This window comes from Pagrus major, chromosome 21 (assembly GCF_040436345.1).
Source record: "Pagrus major chromosome 21, Pma_NU_1.0".
NCBI lineage: Eukaryota > Metazoa > Chordata > Actinopteri > Spariformes > Sparidae > Pagrus > Pagrus major.
This window is the reverse complement of record NC_133235.1, coordinates 14,472,600-14,493,632: the sequence shown is the minus strand read 5'-3', so window position 1 is coordinate 14,493,632 and position 21,033 is coordinate 14,472,600. Positions and strand designations below refer to the sequence as shown.

Below are 21,033 nucleotides of genomic sequence, written 5' to 3'. Positions count from 1 at the left end.
CAGTTTTTAAAAATATATTATGTTGCTATATGCTTCAACCCCTACCTCTCTCACTTGTTCATGAGTCTGTGGTTGTGACCTGTTTCCTTTGGGGTTGGGTAGAAACTGTGTCAAACACAGAGCCTATTAACAATGGTTTTTCTAAGCTGCCAGCTCCTGTTAGAGCTGCAGCAGCTGCCTGGAGGCAAAAAGCGAGGAGGACCCTTTCTGTCACAAGGGAGCAGGGCGAGGCTATGAAAAATTAGGTTAATTTTTTTTAGAGATTCCGGTCAATGATTAGTCAGACAAAAAGGGCAAAGCGTGACACTGTGTGAGCCCCTCACACCTGTGTCTCTCCTCCTCAAGTTTTTTCTCTTTTGTGTTCCTTCCATTTCACAGTGAACAGTTTTCAACAGTTTTTTACTAGCTGACCAGTCCCAGTAACGCGGAGTGGGACTTCTTGAACTGTAGACAGCCGATTGGCTTTTCCTCCTAATAACTCAAGGCACAGGCAGTCTTCGTTCTTACTCAAACAAAATATGTCAAAACTCGTTTTCCTGCTAACTGGATGCTAACACACTTTCTTAGAGCGATTGGTACGGCATATCATTCATTCCTGAAGACTTGAGGTTAGCGACTTTATCAAGAGAATACTACTAAAACATATTGCTTAGCCTACTTGGCAAACACTTCTAAAGCCTGGACAGTGCTGCTGTTGCCTCAGTTATTATGACACTTTATTGCTTATGCTGGTTCCAACGAACACCGGAAGTATCACCCATAGTCATGTCCCCATTAACCTCCCCAGGAAACTTGCAGATTGTCCTGTGACTTTCATTGATAAATTTCTATACTGCATTTTATGTCCTGTATTGAATTCAGGACAACTTAATTGCTGCACTGTCACTGCACTGCATCATTTTATATATTTATTTATTCATTTTATTTTCGTTTTCTGTTGTTGTTTTTTTTTCAATCTTGCTCTAATTGCACATCTTCACCTTATATAAAGCACTTTGTACTTTTAACTGCCTCTGTATTTAAAAGTGCTATACAAATAAACGTGCCTCGCCTTGCGTTTTACGACAGGAAAAGGAAAGGTCGGTAGGCAAAATAAAACTTTATAGCAAAGACAATTCAGATCCAGGCAAGAATAGTATTGTTCTTTTTTGTAGTAAACACTTTTTTTTGTCAACTTCACATTCTGCTCTGGGCTTCTTAGTGGGAGAGTGTGTGTTTATTAACATGCACATACATGCATAAATGCCTGCATGTGCACAGTATCTTTTTACAATGCCATCATTGTTGAGCATGCCTGGTGGATTGTGTGTGTGTGTGTCTGTGTGTTAACAAGCAGACACTGAGGGGGTCATTGTTCGCTGAAATCCAACAAGGACCCACAAAGTTGACCTTTTTCATTGCCTCCAGAATTATGAGGCCTTCAACGCTGCTGGTGAACAAAGTTGGTTCATATGTGGCTCTGCACACACACATTGTTTTACTTAAGTTGAAGGGGTGCAGTGTCCCTCCTGGGTTAAGGATATTTTCCAGCCTTTTAGGCTCATGACCATTCGTAATAAGCCATCAAAAGAGTAAAAAGATTGCATTGTCATCAAGCTAAAACAATCAGTTTTTATCTCTTGTGTAAAAAAGGGATCAGTTGGAGATGGAAATACACACACAGAGAAGTGAAAGAGCAGTGTGAAGGATTTTGTTTCTATTAAGTATGTAGAAATTGATAGGTAGAGGGAGAAATGGATGGAATGCAGGTGAAGCTGTTATTATCCTCCTGTTCGCAGACAGTCTCGCAGTTATCACTTGTCTGGTCTCGCCCACTGGAATCTTAATCCTTTCTTCACCATTCTTCCTGCTTTCTCTGTTAACTAACAGCAGATAAGGTCATCCAAATGTTTTGTTCCTATATTCCCACATATTTTTAAATTGCTGTGGCCCTGTAGGACAAGTGTTTGAACTTGAAGATAAGCTAAAAGCTGTATGTACTGGGTTTCCTCCAAACTTCTCTTTAGATTCTGTGTGTCTCATTTAATCAATTCCAATCAAATTCTAAAAAACATCCTCATCTTCATCTTGCATCTCTTTTGTGGTTTTGCAGGTTCAAGGGAGTGTGTGTCCATGAAGGCCAGCTTCACGCTCTAACAGAGGTAGGACAACACATGCAAAGACACTGCTTCACATTAAAGCGTGTGTACAACTAATGATATGTGAGATCAAAGTGTCTCTACTCTGGAACTTCATGTGTCTACATGTGAGACTTGATGCACCCATGTGTGTATATGTCCTGCGAAATCCTACAGGTGAACATCACGTCATGCATGAAAACAACACACACTAGTCTGTAATTGTGGTAACCAAGAGAACTGAATGTTCTTGTGTATACATAATACTTAGACTGTGTGTGTGTGTGTGTGTGTGTGTGTGTGTGTGTGTGTGTGTGTGTGTGTGAGGGAGAGAGATGGGAAGAGCGAGGGAGAATATGATACAGGCAGCTAATAAAATCCTCCAGAGATGCTTAATGTTAGGACATACACCATTAAGGTTACAGTGAGCAATATTTTCTGGGGTGCACAAAGCCTATATTTAACCTGTGTATGTTTATCTGTGTGTGTCTGAGTGAGTGTGCGAGAGAAGATAACTATTGATTATTCACAGAAAATGCTTGATAATGTACCAAGGGTCAATATAACCTAATGCCTAATTAATATGGGATTGGTTTGAATGGTTACTTTTGGTTTTCTTTTTAGGTTTTTTGCTCTAAAAGACACTGACCCAATATGTAGCAGATGCACAGAATGTGAAAGAGGATATTTGCGCAGCTCTTTGTGGCTATCGCATTGAGCTTCTGCCAGGATTTTTGTAATAATTAATATGATTAATACAACTTCACAGGAACACAGGTACAGCTGAAAATCACTAATCTGAAAAACACTTAGAAGTCTGCAAATATTCTTCAGTTTATTTAGAGCCATTGGATAGGTATCATTTGCTGTTTAGAACATTGTTATCATTGCTAAACGATGGATTGTAGATAAGAGAATGTTATTATGATAAAGGACAATTATTGGCAGAGCTGAAGCAGTAAGACAATCAACAGAAATTTAATCAGCAACTATTGTGATAATTTTTCAGAAAATCCTATATGTTAGCCGGTAATGACGATAACTGTGATATTAAAAAGTTAAAGGTTGATATCATGTTAGAAATACACATTAATAATATTTTGTAAATAATCAAGTGCCTCTTAAATCATTTCCATTTCTTTCCATTCTTGCATTGTGATAGTAAGTGGCGGTGATGCACTTTGTTTGTTGTCACCATGCATAAAAGGGGAAAAAGAGGAGGAAGAAGAAGACACAGTAATAAGTAGATAGCTAGCTACTACTACAGTGTGTGGCAACTACAGCTGCACAAAACCATGTCAGAGGAGATGGCAGATGGGAGCGAGGCACTCACTTACGTAAATATCCTAATAATATCGTTATTATAAAATCTTTTGGCTACCATAATCATCTCATGAAAATCCGATATTGTGACAGCTCTTGTGAGAAATAGCTGCTTCTCCTTCTTGCATTATAGTAAACTATATTTCTTTGAGTTATTTTTTTAGCACAAAAACACACAGTCATGATAGATGTACATGTGCATACATTCACGTACATACACTTCAACTGCTGAATCAGTGGCTTTAGACGTATTTCTTTCAACACATTTATATTTGGATGCACATTCAACGGGCAAATACATGTAAATGTGGACAAATAGTACAAAACGCACGATTCATCCCTCTCTGAAGAAAGCATACACTGTTAAAGATGCCTCCCGCCGCACGCACATGTACTTGATTACACTGTTGCTCTGCACAATGAATGTGCTTATTGTAGCCTTGACGAGCAAAGACAAACACCAACTTTTTTGCAGTTGTGTAACACATCACACATCTTATGATACCAGATTTGCACTTAATTTACACAAACAAACACACACACTTTTTCTTATACAGTTGCAAAATGAATCCGTGCATTGTAAGACACACATGTGGATACACATGCACGCACGCTGCGGTAGGTCTGTATTCCTGCTGCAGGGTAAACAGATCCTGTTGTGTCGTGTCAGGACTAAACTGAATGCTCTGACCCTGGTAGCAGCCTCATGCTGTTTTGTTACCTGACCCCCACTATGAGGCCATGCTCAGAGGAAGTGGAGAATTAAGTTACTGCATGGCCCCAAGCTACCTTAAGAAACTCACTGTCTCTCAAACACAGACACGTGCAGATCCATGAACAAATGCAACATACACTAAAGCCAACTTTTTAATTAAGTATTTTGCTCCTACGGCTACTTGGTAGATGAGTCTGAATCAATAGCTTTATGTGAGTGATGTTAGCATTAAGAACAGAAAAAGTCAAGAAGCCAGGTCATCCCGAGCCATCCAAACCCCAACATAACATTGCAAAATTTATATAGAGATGCTTATCGGTACCAGGGGCTCTGATTTGGTCCCGTTAGACTGTGCTGAAGGCTGAGATGTATTATCATTTCTTTGAGCTCTGTTCACAGCGTCGCATCTTTACATGACTTCCTCTGACAGTCACTATTTTTTGACTGCTGACTTCCTGAAAAACTCAAGCAGGAAAGCTTGTTATGTAACTATAACAACCAGTAACATTTTTATTATTACAACATTATTAAAATGCACAATAAATGAACAAAAACCTTATAAATTTTGCAACACCTACTTTGGGAACCATTGATCTTAAACATCAAACCTTGTTTTGTCTCTGCTGAATCTCAATGTAATGCACTTCATAGGAAATGCTTCTGCAATCATAATCTAGGCTAATGGTAAATCATGACCCATGGCAGGATTATACTGCTGTTTGAAGCTGCTCCCAGCAGCAAACAAGGTTTCTTTTGTTTGAGTCTTTCCAGGTTTTTTACCTGAAACACACACACACACACACACACACACACACACACACACACACACACACACACACACACACACACACACACTGTAGTAGAGCAATTTCCACAGCAGTTGACACCAACCGTATGTTTCTCATTTCCTCAGCACTCTACAGTATACCTGATCATGGCGAGGCACATGTATGGCTCAAACATGTGCTATGTCAAGTCATTACTGTGGTATATGAGTAACTCTACAAATAGGATAAAGCAAATTCCTGGGGAAAATGCCTGAATAAGAGGCTTTTTTGAATATGATTTACTTCAGTTACTTTTCGTTGACACAGCAGGTGCACTCTTCAGCTAAACCATGTGATTGGCACTTTGGACCAGACGCACTTTGCATTCGCTGCATATTCTGTCAGTGGGAGAATATATTGGGTGCTGTCTAGGAAGTTGGATTAGACTCAGTTTTACTTATCTTCAGTGGAGTTTTCCCCTACTTTTATCTATCTTGACCAGGCAGACAACAGCTGTTGAACTCTGTGGCTACTGAGGAATTTGTTGGACAAATACCATAATCCTCTGACGTCTTGAATTGGGGTCTCTGTGTGTGAGTGTATGTTTTTTTTTGTGTGTGTGTGTGTGTGTGTGTGTGTGTGTGTGTGTGTGTGTGTGTGAGAAAACATTTGGTAGTACAAGACTGCAAGACGGAAGCTCCAACCTTATGAGCATCACTTATCTTTCTTCGTACATTCTCAGAATTTTTTGGCATTTCATAATGATGGCAATAAATTGATAGTGCTAATATAATTTTTTTTAACTATTGAATTGTACATTAATTTAAATAAAGCCCTAAGCAGCAAAACTGTTGTAGGATCAAGACTAATATTATTATTATTGATTAATTTTATATTGAAATAATTTATAATATAATATTATATTCCATTTACTGCTATTCTTCTTCAATATAGCGATCATGTTCATTGATCCTGCTGTTGTTGTTGTTGTTGCCGCTAGATGGTGGAACACATAAATTGGTTGCTGTATTTGTCCGTAGAAAATTGATGTTGATAGCCTGGTTGGTAAAACAGTTTTTCAGCAGCCCTGGGCTCTAATCCAGAGGGGATCTATTTAACATAAAGCCAATTATTCTATTTCTTATACTTTACATATGTATATAATGTATATACAAATGTAGGATATCTTCTTTAAGATGACACTGATAGAAAACTAAATCCAATTAGTATCTATTTTGATGTCCTCATTGTCCTGTCACCATCACTTAAGTGGTCTTGAGAGATGGTGTGACTAGGGGTGTAAAGCAGTCAGTTTATGAGAAATAATGGCATTTGTTGTAGGATGGCAGCTCAGTGAGTTGATATAACACTGATATAACTGGCCTGGGTTTGGGTTGCATCCTTTCGAGGCTCAGTAAAGACATGCAGTCAGTTTTTCATTTATTGTAAAAATATGCTAGGATTAGATTTAATCTAACCAGAAGCCCAGTTTATTTTATAGCATGAAGAAGAAGAGACCTCCTCCTCTCACCAGCAGCCCCCTGTGCCCTAATTCACATCAATAACCGCAGCTAAACCAGACCACCATTGCTTTATCCCGTCTATGTAGTTAACCATCGTTGTCCAGGATATGTGAAGTGGGATTAGTGTGTCTGTGTGTTTGCATGCAAGCAGCAAGGTCAGACAAGTTCTTCTGGATCAAAGCTGACAGACTGAGTGAAGTAACCTGGATACTTTTAAACCCACTGAGCTGATTTGTCAAGCAGCCTGTGCGATGGTCAGACACATTCAAATACATTTGTACATGTAGGAAACTAGCAGTCCTGTCAGCCACTTGAATTGGCTCCCAGTTTTTATTCGATCAGCTGGTCGATAAACCAGCAAGGCCCCAGGCAGGCAGGCCGTCTGTGTCCCAAACAACCCACCAGTCATCAGTCATCCACTCTGTGAGCCAGCTGGATAGGCAGTTGGTTTGTGTAATGTAGTTAGTCGATACTTGTATGTACCTTTACAACATAATGAGTCAGTCGGTCAGTACTCCAGTTGATTATAGAATTATCAAGCCAGCTAACCAATCTGTTGTTTCTGTCACTGGTCACCATCAGTGTGAAGAGTATTCACACCAACTGAATGAGGATGTCTCACATTTATTTCCTGTTAAAGGTTGTTTGACATCTCCCCAGCTCATTGACAGACAGACTAACAGCCAAACAGGAATATTTTTCTGTTCAAAATGTAGCAATTCAATTCCTGGCTGAAGAACATTTACTGTCAGTACTCAGTTATTGTTTGACAAGCGTAATCCACCCATTTTTGTCATTCAATATGTTTCAATATTTAAAATTAAATCTCTTATATCTGTTTGATTGCCTTGCACCTTTGTTTAAATTATTTGAAATTGAAAACTGAAATTGTATATCTATTCATGTTTCCCCTTTCCTTTTGTGTCAACGTTTTTGTTAATATTCACCATACTTCATACTTATTTATTTATGTCTTTCTTTGTCTTCAGTACATCAATGGTGGAAACCTGGAGCAGCTTCTAGATAGCAACAAACACCTGAGTTGGCCCACAAGGGTGAAACTGGCCTGTGAGATTGCCAGTGGTCTGGCCTACTTGCACTCCAAAGGCATATTCCACCGGGACCTCACCTCCAAGGTTAGCTAGACGGGCTTATTGATTGTTAAGAGAGAAACCACAGCTAGAAATACAACTTCAGGCCTTCTTGTGGCCCCAGAACACCAACGTAGCATTCTTTCTACCTTAGATATGTTTTTGATTAGATTTATTTTGATAAATGGGAGCATCAACCAACTTTTAACGTATATTACTCTTGTACTCTTGTACAACATATATTTTACTCCTGTCTGTAGTGCTAGTTATTTATCCATCTAGATTGTTTTGTTTGAATTGCTGTATTTCAAAGATTTCAGCCGTAGAAGATTCTTAGAGTCTTCCTTCTCTTAATATAATGTAACTGGATGGCACTCGGCTTTTGGGGCTCAAAGTGCCAAAAAATACTTTTGAAAAACTGAACTGCAATAACTCACAGAAATAACAGAAATCATGATCCAGTTACTCAAGATAATCCAGACTTTGTTGTGAGCAGTTTCGTGTAGGAACAATTTTCGTGTGTAGCATGCATGAACGAGAGGCTTAAGCTCATGACAGTAAGGGATGTAAATAATAATGTAGTCCTCCTCAGTTGAGTTTTAACATTAAAAAGCTTAGTTAGCTAGCTTCTTGTCCATGAAGAGGTGCAAGTTTCCTTTTCTACGCTGTTACGGTTGGCAGATGTAATTTCTGGTAGATAGAAAATTCACACCAAAAACTGTCTATATGTATAGACGGCATTACAGGTAAGAGGAAAAATATGTATTTTTTTGTTTTTCAGTGTGACCTATTAAACATGTCAGGTATCTTGACACACTTATTTGCTCTCTTACTTGTGGACTTGTTAACCTCTCTGTAAAGAACACAGTGTCACAGTCAGATGTGATAATCTGTATCGGGCAGCTTCTAGTTTTACAGCTTGACCCGGAGCCATGTTGACATGGAACTGGCAGAGAGCAGGGACAGTTTGCACTCTGCTGCAAACTCGTATTAATTTCCTGTCGAGCCCTATAATTGTTCATCCGTAGAAGAATAAAGTTCAGTTGAAGGAGGAATTTAAACAACTTCAATTTCCTTATGACACATATCTCAGTCATGAAACCCCAATGCACAAAGCAACTTTCCCTCTATTTTTCCAATTTTTTAAGTAATTTAATCATGTACTTGTTCTTTTTACACTCCCCTTCCAACTTTCTCTTATGTTTTAGAGATTATTCTGTATTTTTATAAAGCTACATGCCAATATAACCTTCCCTTATACAGGGGTTATAAACTATAAATTCACAAAGTGCAAGAAATTCTCGAATATGTATCTTACATTAATGTAGCAGCAGGGTGAAGCACACTTACCCTAGATGTAGTTTTCATGGATTCATGTATCATATGTTCTTGCAAGTTGAATGATAGACAATATAAAAATTATTTATGAGAATTATGGAATATTAACATTCAGCGCAACTGAACAAATATCTATTGATACCAAATGTAATTTTGTAACCTGTCATGATACACAGGATTTTGCAAATGATGTCAGCAGAGCATCTATAGTATTTTTTAATTTTTTATTTACAGTATAATTATAGAGCTGTTTGAATGATATGAATGACGAATGCAACAAATGATAACAGAAGATTAACAAATACTTCCTTTTAGAGTAAAGAGGAAGAAGTCAGACGTGATAGCAACAAATGTCCTGTTCACTTTTTCTGTTGTACATAGAAGGAGAATGTACAGTAAAATCAAACTGAAGGCTTAAGTTCAATCAGGAAGTGGAGGTTTGGCCACAAAATATTTTTTTATATTGCTCTATGTCAGTGTCACAACTTCCTCAACCTAGCACGTGTGATAACGATTCAATTTTTTTCCTTTATTCACAGAACTGCCTGATCAAATGTGATGACAATGGCTACACAGCGGTGGTGGGAGACTTTGGCCTGGCAGAAAAGATCCCCACAAATGCGTAAGGAGATCTCCACTAATTACTGCTCTCAAAAACCAAATGGCTAATCGTTGCAGCTCTATTTGTGAGAGCTTTGTAGCCTCTTTTAGCTCTCTGTTTTGATTTTTAGCGGCATAATTCCTCTTTGGTTGATTTTCAGCTGTTCCCATCAACCCCTGTAGGCCCAAGGATTATACACAAACCCATGTAAACTACTTACCAGTCACGGTAATGGTAAACATACAGTTAGTGAGTGGCTGGTAAACGAAAAGTCAAACATTTAGCAGTCAAAGCCCCTGATATTTCTCTCAGAGCTAAAAGAAGAATGAATATTGGACTTAGCCAATTGTTTGTGCATATGGTAGCGATAACAACTTCATAATCCAGTGATTTGGTGGTAGCTGTCTATGTCTTTGCTTGTGCTGATGCTTTATCTGCCCCCTAGTGGCCAAACATGGATAAGTGCAGCTTTAAAGCTTTATCAGGTGTCATCAGCAAAACCTTCTTTATGACCCAAAAGCAAAATACAGTACTTGGCTCTGAAGATGACATGGTAGGTCAATTGACACTTTGGAAACCTTTCTAGAGGAGGAGTGTCACATCTGGTGCAACTTATTTTAATTAACCATAAAGAGAGAAAATGTCAGGTCAGAAAATGTTTATTCCAGCATGTGATTATCATTTTCTCCATGTCTGTTTTTTTTTCTGTTTTTCTCTTTACAGCTGTTTGTAAGTCACTTCAGTGTGTTCCTCCTCATACCTGGCGCAGAGTTATTTATTAACTCATGTGTCCGACACTGACATTAACAGCAGGCTGTATAGTTCACATTCTCTTCTTTAGTGTTGTGATAACAGGAGGATAGTATCAGAGCAGGGTTTTGGTTTGGTGTCGGAGGGGGGCTGCTTCTCTGTTCTTAAATGTCTATAATCTCATATATCTATGCATGTGTTTGTGGTTATGTAAACATGTATGAATAATACACAGAATGATGCCACACCTAACACTTTTTGCTAAGTGATAAGGTGTGGTCCGACTTCACCCAGTCTGAATCCAAACAGAGCAAGAGCTACTGAATTTAAAGGATTATAGAGTAAGAGTCTTTATACAGACTAAGTGACATCATTTTAAAAACTGATTGTAAGGTCAGACAGCAGTCATTCTCTGCCTGGTACAGTTTAAAACTGCAATTATGTGTGAACTAAAGGGAACACACAGAGCAAGAGGATAATTTTAAGTGAAAATGCCACCAAGGCAGAGTGGGCTTCTTTTTCATATTTGCATGCTTGCGCTGATGCTCTTTATCAAGTTCTTTTATCCCGCATAGTGTTCATATTAACATTAATGAGACAGACATTAGTTCACATGCTCCCACAAATGCACTCAAACTGGCTTTTTATGTAAGTGCATTACCTCTACTGAAATGTAATGGAAAACTTCTGTTACTCGCCAGTCTTCATTTATACAAAACATTAGCAAGGTCTGGTCAGGATTTTCTTCCTGGTGGTGCACTGAACTTTCTTCAGCTTGACTTATTGAAACAAAGATTGGCGTGAAGTTTGTTCTGCCTACATGATTTTATTACTTCCGCCAAGAAGGTTACATTTCCCCCGTGTCTATTTGTTGGTTGACTTGAATTCCACCAAACTTGGTGACCCAGAATAGAAGCCATTAACTTTTGGTGCCTATCCAGATAAAGGGATGTCAAAGCCTCTGAAGTTTCTCGAATTATCTGGCACATGACAATGACTTCCTCGTTATAAGAGATCAGACACATCAACGTGTGTTATGTAATTGTCAAACGTGTCTGTGTGTGTTGTGTGTGTGTGTGTAGTGCTGAACGAGAGAAGCTTTCAGTGGTCGGTTCCCCTTTCTGGATGGCTCCGGAGGTGCTGAGAGATGAACTCTACAACGAGAAGGTAAAGTACCTCTGACCTTTGCAATTGCAGAAATTAATAGCAAGAGGTGGTATTTGCTGAGATGGTGTGAAAATAAACTGAAATAAGATTACATTAGATGAGTGTTGATTAAACTTAAACACTTTGGGAAAATGAATCATAACAGCAACAAAAAATAAACTATAACACTAATGATACAGAGAAAAATAATCATTTGAGATGAGTTGGACAGTTTTCATTGGTCATTGAATTTATGTAAAAGTGTGGAGTTTAGTGGGTTGTAATTCAGACATTGGAGGTCAAAGGGTTTGGTACATTTTTAGCAGAAATTAGGTAATATCAGGGATTTCCACAAATGTTTCAACTTACAAAAAAACAGTAGTTAGCCATTTTTGAGAAAGGAATCAGAGGGGAGGAAACTTTACTTAGTGTTTGCATGTCTTCATGTGTGTGTGTTTCTGTTTTCAGGCAGACGTATTCTCCTATGGGATAATCCTGTGTGAGATCATTGCAAGAGTCCAGGCTGACCCTGACTTCCTCCCCCGCACTGAGGTGAGTGCTTGTCTACTTCGCACCTTTTCTTCACCCTGCAACCCTGTAATGCTCCGTCTGCCTGTTTGCTCTGTGCACAGGTTGATGAGTTGGTCTCCCACTCTGGCAAAAACTTCAGTTATTGGCTGATGTTATTGACCAGTTATAACTCAACACATATATAGTGGTATCTGTGAAAATGATATCCACCAGAGAGGACTGACTGTTGCTCTGTACATTCCTAGCGTGAGATTGCATGTTTATTATTTAATATGCAAAGAAGGGACTCAAAAGACAGTATATATTTTACATAATTTACATAATCTCATAAGAGATTTACATTTTGAAATGTGCAGAGACCTTCTTTTCTATCACACAGCCTGCATTATTTTACATTTCAGTCTACTGATAGAGCCAAATGCAAACTTGGCAGTCAGCAGTACTGTATCAGAGGGATTAGTTTGACATGAAGCTGGTTTTGGCAGGAGATTTGCAGTATGTCAAACATCTCTCTGTCTCTGCCTTTATCCCACTTTTGGAATAGTAAATAAGAATTTCCTGTTTAACTTTCACATATCTAAATCTTTTTGTCTCTGTCTTCTCTCTGCCACCTGACCAGAACTTCGGCCTGGACTATCACACGTTCCAGCATATGGTGGGAGACTGTCCGCCTGACTTCCTCCAGCTGGCTTTCAACTGCTGCAATGTGAGTCCACCACAACTCCTGTCCAATCAGTCTGTCTCAGTTTCTGTCAATTATAATGTTACTGTCTTGTAACAATCTGTGTTCACTTGTAATAGAGATGAAGAGCAACAGTAGCAGCCATGTATCTGCAAAAATGAGTGCATGGTCATGATTGTCATGTTTAAAAGGACAGTTCACTCTAAAATCAGATATGTGTTTTTCCTCTTGCCTGTCTGTAGTGTTTTTAATCCATCCAGATTGTTTTGGTGTGAGTTGCAGAGTTTTGGAGATATTGGCTGTTGAGATGTCTGCCTTCTCTTCAATAAAACAAAACTAGGTGGCACTTGGCTTGTGGTGTTCAAAAAAACAAATAAATACAATTGTAAAAACTCATGACCTAATTACTCAAGATGATCCACAGACCTTGTTGTGAGCAGTTTCATGTAGGAACCGATCTTCAACTGGCAACAGTATGCAGAAGGAAGCGTTGATCTACTCATGTGCTACAGGGTTGCTAACTCCGCCAACTCAACTAGCTAACGCCACAGACGCCATAACTGTCAACGTCCTGCACTGTCAAGAGCAAGAGCCTTTCGTCCATGAGTAGATGCAGGTTTCCTTCTGTGCAGTGATTCGGTTGGTGGTTGTAGTTCAGTAGAAAGAAAATAGTTCCTGCACAAAGCTGCTCACAACAAGGTCCACAGCACCACAAGCCTAATGCCATCTAGTTTCATTATATTCGAGAGAATGCCGACATGTGTATGGCAGATATTTAGATGAATAAATAGCACTACAGGTAAGAGGAAAAAAATATATTTTCGATCGTGGGATGAACTGTCCCTTTAAGTGGATCTGCTATACAACAATAAGGTGTTTACAACAATCTTTTCCCTGTGTAGCAGAGATATTTTCTGAAGTGGGTTTTCTTGTTTTCCACAGTTTCATTTTTTTAATTTCTTAAGTAACTATGATTCCCTTGTTCAGTCAATCTGATTATCTGAATAATCTGATTAAACTCACTATCCAGGGGGTCTTCTGTTCACTTAAAGCTGGATCAGATACGTGGCAGACTCAGCTTTTCTTAATATAACATTGTGTTGTTAAATTGAGTGACTGTTGAAATGAGGAGGAATATTTAATAAACCGAATCAAATATACATTTTTATGAGATTCTTGACAATTTAATTTTACTCACACTTTAATCACTGAAGTGGAATTTAATGCCTTTTTTCCCTCTGTCATACTTACAAACCGCAGAGGATGAGAGCATTAAAGATTTTGGAGCACCCTGCTGATTGATCCTATATTGGCTCCCTCCATCCCCTCTCATCCTTGATTGTCTCATTTTTATCATCCTTGTCTCCCTTATTCTCGAATTTCATTTTCTTAACAGTCAGTTTTATAGTCTTTCTTTTGTCCCCCATCTTGTTTTTTTCTTATATTCATTTTCTTTCCAAACAACATTTCCCTTTCACCTTCTCCCACTTCCACATTGTCTATCTTCTCCTTATTCTTCACAAATTTGTTTTGCTTCCACCTTCCTTCTTCTTTAATTTCAGTCCCCAATTTTTTCTTCTAATCTTCCTCATTCACAAATATTTTAGTTAAGATGCTTTATGTTAAATCTCTCACTTTAGCAAATCCCTGTTCAAAGAAACAATACACAGATAATATTTCAATAGACATCTGATAATAAACTTACACAGGAGTCCTACTGCTTCCAGTTGCAAAGCAGACATTTGCTTCCTTATTCAAACATATGAAGTCATTGTTTTCCATAGGCTTCTCTTTTGTACCACTTCCTGTTGAGAAACTGCACTTTTTCGAAGTAAAGGGCCAATTAGGGCCATAAAGCAATAGCCCATTTATGCCATAAAACAATATAGAAGATTTCCTGGAAAACCAATTTGTCAAATAAAATGCAAATGCTTGCAGAGGCACCAGCGTGTCATATATCCTCATGTAAATTCAATTTTACCTGTAGCACATTTGAAATGGACAGTAATCTTGTTGGTGTGTGTTTTCCTTTTCCTTTAGAATAAGCTGATGAGTGCAATCTATCCCCGCTTGTGCACCAAGCTACTGTATTTAAATGTCATCCTTCTCCATATATACATTTATTCTCCTCTCTTTAGATGGACCCTAAACTCCGTCCATCCTTCCCAGACATCGTCAGGAACCTGGAGGAGATTCTTGCACGCCTTAAAGTTGAGGAGATGGAGCACGACTGTGTCCCACTCAGTGGGGACATCGACAAGAAGACCATACCCAAAGGTAACAGCACTTCAGCTTCAGCTAATTTCAGCTTCAGCTTTCCAGTCACTAAAAGTCACCTCCCTTTGTTTACAAGAAGATGCCTGTAAATTCCTGTAATAGACTGTAGTAGGAAGGGGAGCTGTAATCAAAGCAAGGCCACCTATTTTATATTCTTCTACTCTATCCTTTCACCCCTTTTTACCACTGCTTACAGGCTCTGCTTGTACTGCACTACAATCCAGTCCAGTCAGTGTTTAGCCTTACAGAAACTTCCCTCCTCTCCTAATGACAGTTCCTCTTTAAAAGCACACTGTTTATTCCCTGTTTGTCCAGTTAGTTATGATAATCGCTACTCTGTCCTCGCCCAAACATACAACCACGTTTGTTCAGGCCAGATTTTTACTTAATTTACTGTTTAGCCCCACAATGAGTTTGTCAGGAGAGTAAAGGGCCATCTACTAACTATACTATAATCATTCTAACTCATGTGGATGACGGAGACCCCATCACAGCTATAATGACAATGGCAGTGGGGAATGATATACTGTAGTTGTGATCACTTTCAGAGCGATTTGATGAACAATAGAGTCACTGGCAGTCGATAAAAATCCATCTGCATCTACAGTTGTACAGTAAATATGTAGCCTACTAGATGGGCACTGATAAAACATAGAGCTAAATTACGTCTTGAACACATAAATATCAATGAAATCGATCAATCGAATCAATGTGTGCAATATGCATTGATTTAACTGACAGAGAGAGGTGGTGGAGAGTGCAAAATCAAACAAGAGGACGAGTCAGAAATAACCCCTTAAAATGTTAAAGCATACTGCTCAATGAATGGAGCCTGTCTAGATGTACACAACTTCTTGTAAGATGTCCTACAATTGATGGTGTTGCACTCAAATTTGTCTCTAATTAAATATAAAAGGCATCCCTGCATGGCAAAAAGATGCGAAGCAACAGAATTAATGTTGTATTCTACATATAACGTTTTACCGGATGTTGGATGTAACCTATTTGTAAATACCAACATTGTGATGAGTAACTATCATTTATTGACATATTTTCCTTGGTAACTCTAACAATACAATTACATTTATTTTGTAATTTAATTACATGTAAGTAGTTACTTCCCAACACTGGCAATATCCTAATTTCCACTTTAATATCTGTATACTCTGTTCTTTGCACCCCTGTAGGTTATTCAAGTTAAAAGTTAAATATGTCCAAAAATGTATCTGTCTGTATCAAACTTCAAAGGACCAGTGTGCAGAGTCCTCAGTAATAATATAAACTTCATCATGACTTGGGAGGAAAACTGGTCTGAGATCAACATTCCTATTTTGAGTTACTTGATCCATGCAAGCCCAGGTTTCACTTCTAATTTGGTCCAGCGTTCAGCCGCCTGCATGTCTGACCATCACGGAGTCAGGAGGCAGTAATGTTTTTGTTAAGACAGTCAAACTGCTCCTCCTCCTCAGTACTACAGTTTATGAAGAAGAAGAGCACAAACATATGACATCAACATCTGACATCACAGGAGCAGAAGTGATTTATACTAGTGACTTAAGTGGTTTCTTACGTCTGGTGTTGTGTTGTAAAATCTAGCTTAAAAGGTTTATAAAACAGTCTGGGCCTGTTGACATGAGAAATATCTGTTATGTGGCTGTGATTATGTGGAAACATGGCCTGGATCTGACAGGTCTCACTCCCTCTCTCTCTGTCCTCATCCTCCAGCTCACTCTCTCTCTGTTTGCCTGATAGCATCAGCATTTCCTGAAACCCAGGATTATCCTCATAGTAGGACATCTTTCTGTTGCATAATAGCCTTTTATCCAAATATTTTTGTAGAGAAGCTTTTTTGGTCCTCGTGAGTGGCATGAGTAATTCCTTCAGGTATTTCCTGTCTTGAAAGAGATACCCGATCCCTCAGAAGTAAAAGAATACTATGAGGAAGATGTTTTCTTGATTAGCTCATGTGTTTATAAGAGTCATCTTTTTGAATGACCGATTTTTGTAAACTAGGGAAGTTACTATTTAGATTCTTATATGGTTGTTGTTGTTCTTGTGATCTCTATGAAATGGGACTTTTTATCCCTGTTTCTGTCACTCTCAATCTCATCATTTACAATTTATGAGAATATTACGATCCAACCACACTTCAGAGGACATTTCTGTCTTTAAAAATCTCATCCAGAGCTGTTGGAAACATTTGAAGAAGAGGGAATCAGTGAACTCATGGCTGTGTACTCTGGGCAGGATTTAGCCTGTATTGCCACCTAGTGGCTACTAAGATACTCTTTTTACCTTCAGAGTACTTATAACAAGAAATGACAATCTTTTTACAACTTACAACTCGTAAGTCTTATTATTGATATTCTTTAGGTTTAGGAAAAATTTTAGAGCTATAATGATTCAGGTTTTGTTTCATTTTAATTGAGTCATTTTTTGAGAAAGAAAAAGTTACAATGCTCTGATTCCAGCCTCCTAAATGTGAATATTTTCTGTTCTCTTTACTCCTCTGTGTCAGTAAACTGAATATCTTTGGGTTGTGGACAAAACAAGACATTTGAGGATGTTATCTTGGGCTTTAGGCAACATAGATCAACATTTTTCACCCTTTTCTGACATTTTATAGACTAAACAAGTGATCAATGAATCAAGAAAACAAATGACGAATGCATTTTTATGTCTGATTCTTCAAGGTGAGAAGATCCAGGGCTTTAAGCGACTGAACCCTCTTGGTTTTCAGGATGATAAAATTCCTCCGAAATCACCCCGCCCCCGACGAAACATCTGGCTCAGTCGCAGCCAATCGGACGTCTTCTCCTGCAAACCAGGAAGAAAAGTCAATGTCCAGGACCCATATTACAACCCACCCACCGCTAAGCGAGCCTCTAAAGCCCGCAAGATCAATCCGTTCACCGCCCGAGAGGACCTATGCGGGGGCAAGATCAAGTTTTTTGATGTGCCCAGCAAGTCTGTTTTCTCCCTGGTGTTTGACCTCCACTCACCTCCGGGGAGTGTCTTCAGTAACCAGCCGTCTGCTCACGGACCTGGAGGACCTCAGCAAGAGACATCTTACTACTGGCAGCAGCTGCCAGGGAGACAGTGTCACTCCTTACCAGTGTCACCACAGCTGCCACACTCTGAGATCTTCCACCTCGCTGCTGCAGGCAGCTCCAATAACAACGGTTCTGTTACCTGTAACTCCAGTCAGCTCTCCACAACGCTGCCAGGTGAGGCGTCTGAAGGGGTCGTTCTTCTAACATTTTTGATTGTTGGAAATGGAAGTTTGTCTTGCTAAGTTTCTAGAAAATTGGTGAAACTCCAAACTACACCCTGTTAACCATCACTCATGCATGTTTGCATTTTCAGGTTTATTATATCAGCTCCGGGTTTTCAGCCACTCTTACAGGCTCTAAAGATTCTGAGTCTCGCCTATTTTTACCATGACACGTGCGCAGTTCTCTGCCAAAAAAAGACCTGAAAACAACCTCATATGGCAGTCATATTGACATCACACCAGTTTTAATGTCCCTCCTCTCCTTCCCCCTTCCGCTTTCTCGCTCTTTCAATGGTGGTAAAGGAAAATGAAGTCATCATATTTATTGATAATTATCCAAGGCAAACTCCATGTAAACGGATAGGGCAGACAGGAGCTGTGCTGCAGTAGCAATGCTGCCTATGTGGACACACACAAGTGAGTGAGCCGCAGCAGCTCTGCAACACAGCCGCCACACACTATACAAGCATCCGATGTGGCCGGTTCATTAGGGACTGGGTGAGCCCCCTATTCTGAAAGCATTTCTCTAAATTTATGCATTTGTATATGTGTATTTTATTGTTTTTGTTTCCTTTGTGACCTAGTATGTTTATTATATCAACCCAAATGTGTGAGTATATACTTTGCTATATACTTTGGCAGAGGTTAGATCAATATTCATCATTTACCAAACTAGATAGTAATAATGGTTCCTCAATGTTTTTCTTTTTTCTTTCTCTACTCTTAACCCTTCATCCACTCTGTCTGTTTCTCGTCTCACACTTCACTTTCCCTTTCTCTTTTTCTTTCATTTCCTCTCTTGCCCTCTTTTTTTTTTCTCTCTGCAGCTAACTCCAGGTCAGACACAGGCCTGACGGGGAGTGACGTCCGACAGAAGGCACTGCTGAGCGGCTGGGCAAAGAAATACGTCGTGGTTGAGATCCCACCTTACTGCAGGCAGAGAGGAGGGGGCGACGATGGAGAGGTAGACGGGAGGAACGAGGGTGAAGAGGAGGAGGAGGAGGAGGAGTTTGGGGAGAGCTGGTCTCCGATGGTCCCCAGCAGTGAGAGAGACAGTGGAGAGGCGATGGACTGCTCTAGCAGCCTGGAGGAAGAGGAGGAACCACAGAGAGGGACAAACACCTGCCACATGTAACACACATGTAAATCCACACACACACAACATGGAGGAGATGGTGGATTTTGGTTGGAGAGGAAGAGTTTTATCCCTGGATTGTTCTCAAGGAGGCAGTGGGAACCGTTTTTTTTAGTTGACTGACGGACTGGACACATTTCAAAGATTTTGGAAAAAGAAAAGAAAAAGAACTTGATTTTTATCATTCAAGTGAATGTATCACATGTTGATTAATAAATCAAGCACACCTGATTTTAAGAAATAACTCATCCAGGTATGACAGGACAAGCCTTCATTTAGCACACAAACAAAGCTTTTATCAACACAGTGGACACTCGGCATAGAGATTATTTTTTTGAAAAGGTTGTTTATATTTAATATTGTGAGATGATGTAGATTTTTTTTCCATAAGAGTTTCTTTTAGGGGTCTTTGTCTATGACGAGGAGTATTGAAGATCCCTCATGTTGTGTATGTGTGAGTGTTTAAAAGACAGAGCTTGTGTTTTGATACTTTTCCCCGTGTACTTTGTTAGACAAATGTTTTTACTAAATCAAAACAATTCTCAGATTTTTCTGATTAACAAGACTGATATTCAGATGAGAAAATTAGAGGTGATTTACTGTATAGTGCCTGAAACAGCACTCATTAGACAGGTGTTTTAACTCAAACCGTCCTGGCAACCTGAACTAGACAACAAGCCTCCTCCAGCTAATTCACAGGGAACCATGCCAGGCAACAGCGAAGTGAATTTAGAGAGGAGATAAGACAAGTTTATAGTTTTATCTAGTCCTTTACTTTCAATCTAAAACTTCACACATTGTATTTGTCCTAAAATGTACTGGTTATTTTACATCTTTTCGCCCTTTTAGTAAAACTACAACAGTTTTGTGGCCACTTAATGACACAGCATCTATGTCTGTTTAGCTGAACTAGCACCATTTACGGTCAAAGTAGAAAATTCATAAGCATTGCAATCCAGAACACACTCTGTAGGCAAATGTGTATGTTGTGAAAAAGGACCTTGCAAGTTGCTGCTCAAAAGCCAACTTTTACATCTCAAATTTCAGAGTTAACTTTTCTGCTAGTTTTCAAAATAGTCTCCTCTTGCAGCTCTATTTAAACACAATGGCAATGAAATTGTCAAAAAATAAAGCTGGTATACTTTTTTTCCCATTATGAGTTAACACTCTCTGAAACTATTTTAAAGCCAGACTATGTAACTTTTGAAAGACAAAATCCACAATTTTCCTCTTACAAATGAAAACATGAATTCATAAACAAAGAGAACCCCTTTATTCACTTTGATATGCTCAGGGATTCAGCTGCTGCAGCCTCACTTAGTTTGGTATGACGAAGAGCTTATGGTGGTTAATGTTAGCGTTGCTTCCATGAATCACACTGTACAGTATTTTGGTTGATGTTGCGAGACAGCATGGGATCTCACAAACAGTTGCAATTTTGCCTTTTACTCAAATCTTGCTTAAAATTGAATAGCAGACATTTGTAAAAATACAAAATAAAGTGCGTACTGTACATAAAATAACACATTGCTACAAGTAAGTGGGCAAATACACATAAATCCTCTCCATGCCACACCAGCAGACCTGCAATTACTGTTAAATGCTCCACATAACGTTTGTGTCATTTAGCAGCACCTCATTTGACATGTATCATTTTACACCTGTTACAGAGCCAACCAGAACCCTTAAGAATGCTTTCATTCAAGCATTTCAACTCATAAAATCTTCAGAAATTAATTAAATTCAATGTGCCATCATGCTGT

At 39.0% G+C, this 21,033-nt stretch overlaps 1 protein-coding gene across 1 annotated transcript in view; it reads left to right on the top strand.

Annotated features, from left to right (window-relative positions):
• tesk2 (testis associated actin remodelling kinase 2) overlaps nucleotides 1–19,512 on the top strand; it is a 32,580-nt gene extending 13,068 nt beyond the window's left edge. Inside the window, exons 5-13 of the mRNA XM_073491762.1 lie at nucleotides 2,093–2,141; nucleotides 7,435–7,581; nucleotides 9,414–9,496; nucleotides 11,308–11,392; nucleotides 11,840–11,923; nucleotides 12,522–12,608; nucleotides 14,723–14,861; nucleotides 17,555–18,088; nucleotides 18,963–19,512. Coding sequence (XP_073347863.1) covers nucleotides 2,093–2,141; nucleotides 7,435–7,581; nucleotides 9,414–9,496; nucleotides 11,308–11,392; nucleotides 11,840–11,923; nucleotides 12,522–12,608; nucleotides 14,723–14,861; nucleotides 17,555–18,088; nucleotides 18,963–19,270 — 1,516 coding nt within the window. The 3' untranslated portion in view covers nucleotides 19,271–19,512. The remainder of the gene's footprint in view (nucleotides 1–2,092; nucleotides 2,142–7,434; nucleotides 7,582–9,413; nucleotides 9,497–11,307; nucleotides 11,393–11,839; nucleotides 11,924–12,521; nucleotides 12,609–14,722; nucleotides 14,862–17,554; nucleotides 18,089–18,962) is intronic.
• Nucleotides 19,513–21,033: the final 1,521 nt, after the last annotated feature.